The sequence below is a fragment of the Sycon ciliatum genome, chromosome 9 (assembly GCF_964019385.1).
Source record: "Sycon ciliatum chromosome 9, ocSycCili1.1, whole genome shotgun sequence".
In the NCBI taxonomy this organism is placed as follows: Eukaryota; Metazoa; Porifera; class Calcarea; order Leucosolenida; family Sycettidae; genus Sycon; species Sycon ciliatum.
In genome coordinates, this window is record NC_088651.1 from 18760544 (window position 1) to 18767003 (window position 6460).

The 6460-nt window shown below is 47.2% G+C and overlaps 1 protein-coding gene across 1 annotated transcript; it reads right to left on the reverse strand.

Moving 5' to 3' along the window:
* Window positions 1-1531: 1531 nt before the first annotated feature.
* Window positions 1532-6436, reverse strand: LOC135824452 (peptidyl-prolyl cis-trans isomerase 5-like). The gene is made up of 6 exons (XM_065337187.1): window positions 6268-6436; window positions 4293-4406; window positions 3840-3900; window positions 3000-3032; window positions 2423-2607; window positions 1532-1890 (listed from the first exon to the last, which is right to left on the reverse strand). The coding sequence occupies exons 1-6, from the start codon at window positions 6397-6399 to the stop codon at window positions 1768-1770; spliced, it is 648 nt and encodes a 215-aa protein (XP_065193259.1). The 5' UTR covers window positions 6400-6436; the 3' UTR covers window positions 1532-1767.
* Between the last annotated feature and the right edge of the window lie 24 nt (window positions 6437-6460).

Below are 6460 nucleotides of genomic sequence, written 5' to 3' on the forward strand. Positions count from 1 at the left end.
GTCTTCATGCCATTACTCTTTCTCTCTGAAGTGGGCAATTTCTGGGATTAGCTTTAAAAATGGTGGCATCTGACGACCCGGCGATTGATAGTAAACCATGCGTCAAGGATTTCACTCGTCACAATAGTGATTTCTGCAATGTTTATTTGTCTGGTCCTGTAGCTGGATAATGATACCGTCTTCCATGACTTGCTCGGTGCTGTGCATTTCGAATGCCGAACAAGGAGTTAGTCAGCGTTTCATAATCAGGGCGCGTTCGAATTGTCCTCATCACCTTTCGAGAAACATCTTGGAAGAGATTAGTTGTACATGTACTTAAGGCATCCCAATTGAACACTTCCCTTCGATTGTCATAGCGATGAGTTTTTCCAAGGGTGCCTCCCACGTGAATATGGGCTTCCTCTACCGTATCAGGCGTATGTGGAAGTTTTGTCGTAGGTTCTACGGGAAATGCATACGAAAGCCAGTTTCCGCAGGAATATTCCAAGCTCCTCTAAACTAATCCACCTCTCCTGTTGGATGAGGTTGTGGATCGAGTTTCAAGGAGACTTTTTTTTTTTGATGAGACCAATAATAAGCCACTTCTTCATAAGAACGAAACTCCTCGAAAAGTCAGAGTGACAATTCGAACGCCCCCTTAGTATGCCGGAACAACGATACATTATTAGCATCATGTTTGCATGCTGCCATGCACATGCTAGCTGTGTTACATGCATCTGAAAAGTGCAAGTTTATGCCACATGTGTCTGCTATGTTCACTACATGTCCATTGGGACTTTAGCATGGCGGTCAGTATCGTATCGCTTTAGATGAACTTGCTACAAGTATTATCAAGAATACATAACACTCTTGGGTTATGTACTCTTGGTATTATTCATAACTATTGCATAAAATTAATGATTGTGCATACATGTGCAAAATACGGATAAGAGCAACTCCCATCCATCAAGAGTTCGTAACCCCCATGAACTCTTGATACCATGGGTCCCATGTTCATCCAAAGAGGTTTGACTGTAGCTACGTGACATACCGGTATGCACTCCATCGCCAGTGAGTCGTAAAATACCTACTTGGAAATAGTTGGACTCGTGTTGGGGAGATAACGTGATTTTTCAGGCCATATACGTCGCAGAGATCAAGCAAGTGGCGCACCTGATGACCCTGGCATCGCCAATGCATGGCTCGGTAGAAGCAAGAGTAGTATACATAACGACCTCTTGCTAGAAAATTGGTCAAGAATCGCAAGCACACGTAGAAAGTCACCACAAACAATTTACAGGGGAGGTGTGTAATAGGATCTAGACAACCTTCCCTTCACTAAACGAATGGTGCAATGGCACTGCAATGAACGTGTACGTATGCATTTACACTACTAACAGGCCCTGCATTATGACTGTCAGAACCAGGGAGTTGTATTATCCCTCTATTGTATAGACCCTTTATACCACGCACACGCACGCACGCACGAACGCACACACCACGTACCACATGTGCACGGTACACGTTCCACCGTCACAGCTACAGAAGACAATGAGAAGATATTAGAGGCACTGCTCCATAAAACATTGCATAAAACTCTTCGGTCATGACAAAGCTTACAAAATAATCGTAGCTAGTAAGAGAGAACTATCGGTACGCGTTTCCTTTTTCTAGCACAATAATATTAGAAGTCAAGCGGCAATGCGACTGCTATCAGAGAGGAAGTGTCACTGAGACAGGGTAGGTGTTAGGTTATGCACTACTGCTCCTTCTGCTATTAGAGACACTCTATTCCTTGTTGACGTAGATGTCGCCATCGACGGGCAGAACTCCGGAGGCGGCAACAACGACGTCCTTGCTGGGCTTGTCGTTGGGACCCTTTTCGACGCCCTCAACCTTGCGTACAACATCCTGAGATAAGACAAGATGCACACACACACACACACACACACACACACACACACACACACACACACACACACACACACACACACACACACACACACACACACAAACCAACATGCACGCAGACACACACGCCTATAAGCAGAGTACAATGTGGAGCAGCCTGCTCGGGGCATTACAGTACCGAGTATTTCGTGTCGAGCGCATTGCGACCCTGGCTTGCTGGTATTCTACCGGCGGAAACCCGGAATGAACTGAGAGGATCAGGTTCAGATTTCGGCTGTAAACCATAATATGCACAGAGGCTATTTGACACGCCACACAAAACTAAGCAGAACGCATAAAAAATGTCTTGAACTCGCCAAGAAAAGGAGATCATATTGCCGGAGAAAGTCTCCACTGGTACCCACTACGGGTGTCATCGGCTAGTAGGGTACCCGTGCTACCCGGATAGAAAGACCCGAACTCATTACCCGACCAAACCCCTACCAGAGGCAGCCCTGGTACCGACAGCAGTTGCACGGCATCGGTCACTGACCTCTCCCTCGATGATCTTTCCGAAGACGACGTGCTTGCCATCCAGCCAGGGTGTCTTGACGGTGGTGATGAAGAACTGGCTGCCGTTGGTGTCCTTGCCAGCGTTGGCCATGCTCAGCCACATGGGGCCGTAGTGACGCAGCTTGAAGTTCTCATCCTCAAAGCGCTCGCCGTAGATGCTCTTGCCTAGCACAAGAAGAAAAGAGAAAGAGAGAGAGAAGTTTATATGATGTAGATGAGCAAAGAGAGAGAGAGAGAGAGAGAGAGAGAGAGAGCCATAAGATGCGTCATCACTGGTGAATGGTCCATGCGAGCACTGCCCTCTTGGCACGAGTCGGGCGGGAGGTAGCGGGGAAAATTCAGCAACCGTGCTACGGTCGTTGCGAGTCACTGGGCCGTGGGTGAAGGCCCGTGATCCTTGCACATGCATGATTCGTGAACATACAGCCTAAAAAATGAAATCAACTTATGACCGTGATCTGCACACAACTACGTCCGTGGAAGTGGACCAAAACTCGCAATCGACATGCGTACCAAATTCATAGTTGTACAGCAGATACACACATTGTTTGTCTTACCTCCAGTTCCGTCACCGTTGGTAAAGTCACCACCTGAATGCAACATACAAACAAAACAAAACAGAGTACTGTAAACCCTGTGACTACCGTAAAGTACCGGCCTTGCGCTGGCGTGGAGTGTACGCATGACATCAGAAGATCCGATTACGCTCAACCAATACCCTATGCGGAGCTGGATCAGGCCTTGCACACTCGGGGGGTTATGCACTCTTGCTGATGCATAAAGCAGCAATCACTGTCCATCTCATTCGGCACAGTTCTCGCGTACGCTTTTCCCATAACAAGCAAGTAGGTGGTACTCTGAATCCAGCACAACCAGCCCATGCTCTCTTGAACAGCTAGTCGCCACCTTGCCAGCCAGACACCCCTAAACCCTGATTACTAGTACAGCCGGACCTCGCATAACCGCACACATCTGTTTCCCACAAAAAAATATCCGGATAGGTGAGGGAACCGGATGATCGAACACACACACTGTATGTATGCATGACATATGCTGTAAATCGGCAACAAACGATTTTGGTCCGGATGGCGAGGGATCCGGATAAGCGAGGTCTGACTGTACTTCCAAGTACTGTAAGTCTACAAATTCTCGCCCCATTCAAATTTCAGCCTCCCAGGGCTAACAATCATTTCAGCCACATCAAATTTTCGGCCTGTACTGCTGCCGTCAGTACACACTGTCGCACTGAACCTTGCAACACAAAATTTCGGCCAAACATGACCAGGCCGAAAAAAAGCCGAAAATAAATATGCGCCGAACATTTCTTGACTCACAGTACTTTGAAGTATACTGTAGAGCATGACATGGCCATGGCGCAATCACTACTCATCACTCACCCTGGATCATGAAGTCCTTGATGACACGATGGAACTTGCTGCCTTTGTAGCCAAACCCTTTCTGCACATGCACACACACACAGCACCAACAACACAATTATTACAGAAATCTACCAGGCACCCAACGGGTAAAGATAGTAGATGGAAACTAAGACACCACAAGAGAGAGAGAGAGAGAGAGAGAGAGAGAGAGAGAGAGAGAGAGAGAGAGAGAGAGAGAGAGAGAGAGAGAGAGAGAGAAGAGAGAGAGAAGACAGACAGAGAGAGACAGACAGAGAGAGAGAGAGAGAGAGAGAGGGAGAGAGGGAGAGAGGGAGAGAGGAGAGAGAGAGAGAGAGAGAGAGAGAGAGAGAGAGAGAGAGAGAGAGAGAGAGAGAGAGAGAGAGACACACACACACACACACACACAGAATAAACATAGCAGGCAAGACACGCCAGAAGAGAGAAACAAACCTCGCCAGTTGCAAGAGTGACAAAGTTCTTGACAGTCTTGGGAACAGTCTTGCCAAACAAGCCAATGACAATGCGACCTTGTGCCTTGCCACCGATGGTGATGTCAAAGTACACCTGATACCAGAACCAACAACACCACAAACAAAAATATATACCAACATTCTCTCTGATGAGGGGTGAATTCCCCGAAACACTGTGTATTGAGCAGGGAGTGGTGCTTTCTTGCAGGTTTGCTGAGTCGAAGGTTCAATGGACTTCTCGTGTGCTCTGGATGGCAGTCGTGTGTCAGTCAAGTCGGCGGAATAGCGCGAGCTCCAGTGTGGGGAGCAAACCCATTCCTAAACATTCTCTCGGCTTGCTTAACGCTCGTAGCTGTACTGATGAGGCATTTATGGCCCCGAAACAGCTTGCTGTCTATACCATTGGGTAACAACCTTCTAAATATCTGCAGTCACACATGGCTACAGATATAACTGGACCAAAGTCATGTTCTGCAGTAGTGTGTAGATTCGAACAACCTAAGCACTACATGCTGTATGCAGGTGGTTGAGCGAGAAATCACGAGTATAATTATTTCTATACTACGCTTGCATGTAAGTGGCGCTAGACATTCGAATACAGCCAGACCTCGCTTAACCTCGCACATCCGCTTTCCACAAAAATATCCGGATAGGTGAGGGAAGCAGATAATCGAACACACATACTGTATGTATGCATGACATTATGCTGTAAATCGGTAACCGGCGATTTTCTTCTGGATGGCGAGGGATCCGGAAAAGAGGACCGGCTAAACGAGGTCTGATTGTACTACAGTGCCATGTATGAACCCAGCATGCACACGGGTGGCAGGGGCGGGAGAGGGTATTTCCCCAGACTTATTCTAAAATGACGAATCGCAAGACAATGCAATGGTCAGCCCAGAGAGTGTGCAACTCCCGCAATGCAGCGCTCTCACAGCAATTTCAAGTTGACACCATTGACATGATGTAATGCCTGTTGCATGAACGATAGGGATGTCCACAAAATGTTTTCGATTTTTTTGCATTTTGGGTAATTTTCACATATTTTTTGCCATTTGGGCAATTTTCACACTTTTTTCCATTTTGGGCCAATTTATCCAGCAAACTTGCCGCAGGAGTCTCACTCGCGGCTTGCCCGGAAGACTCTACGATGGAGATGGTGTCGGATTCTTCCTCACTCTTCTCATTGGAGTCGGAGTGGACCTCCGTCAACACACTTGGCTCGCTGCACGCCATTTCCACCGATGTTTCTGTAACAGCTGAAGCTATTCTGGCAATACGGCTCGACGACTCGTAGATCTGGTACACGAAGCGCCATTTTGGTTGCCATGGCAACAGTCACATTTTTCGCGCAATTTTGGGTGATTTTTCAATTTTTAGAGAACTTTCGAAAATATCCCGAAAACATTTTGGGTTTTTTCTGCACATTTTACATTTCCATTTTATGCGAAAAAATAACATTTTGTGGACATCCCTAATGACCGATTCCCGGGATGTAATGTGCCTGTTTCAACAACGGCTATTGGACGCGATTGCCAAATGTCCACCGCTGGCCCCGGAGGCTGAAATCAGGTGTACATGGAGCAGCACATATTGCACTATATTATGTCTAATTAGACTTGGGTGGTTTCGTGCTCTTCCAAATTGGGCATTCCAATCATTCCTACGCTCAACTGTGTCATGATGCATTCCCAGCACAACATATTGCGCCTGTGCGTGGGTGCCACTGGGTGGCCGGAATTCCAGGACTCGCACGTGGTCTACTTTGCAGCCGCATCCCAACAATTCCCAAGTGCCCTTTCCTCTCGTAAGCCACGCATGAGATCTTTCAACTTCTGCGCAAAAATATTAGCTTTTGTGAACCCCAAATGTCCAGCACTGCATCGTGAAAAGCAATGAAGTGAACGAGACATGAACAAAAGCAAATGTTCAAAACTGCTTTCGCTTCTTCTCACCTTGTCGGTGACCTTGGGGCCACGTTTGGCGGCGACTACCACCTCCGCCACTAGGGCGACGAATAGAAGTGCTCCAACAACTTTGAGAACAGCCATGGCTTTCGGTGTGATCCAACGAACCTCCCAAGGCATAAAAGCTGTGTATTTTGTGGTGAGCAATTTTCGGATGAAACAGGAGAAAAATCAGGAACAA

Coding starts and splice junctions, on each gene's coding strand:
- LOC135824452 (XM_065337187.1), bottom strand. CDS start 6,399: ATGCCTTGGGAGGTTCGTTGGATCACACCGAAAGCCATGGCTGTTCTC. Junction 3,901..4,292: donor TCACTCTTGCAACTGGCGAG/GTTTGTTTCTCT, acceptor GTGCATGTGCAG/AAAGGGTTTGGCTACAAAGG. Junction 1,891..2,422: donor GAAAGATCATCGAGGGAGAG/GTCAGTGACCGA, acceptor GTCTTATCTCAG/GATGTTGTACGCAAGGTTGA.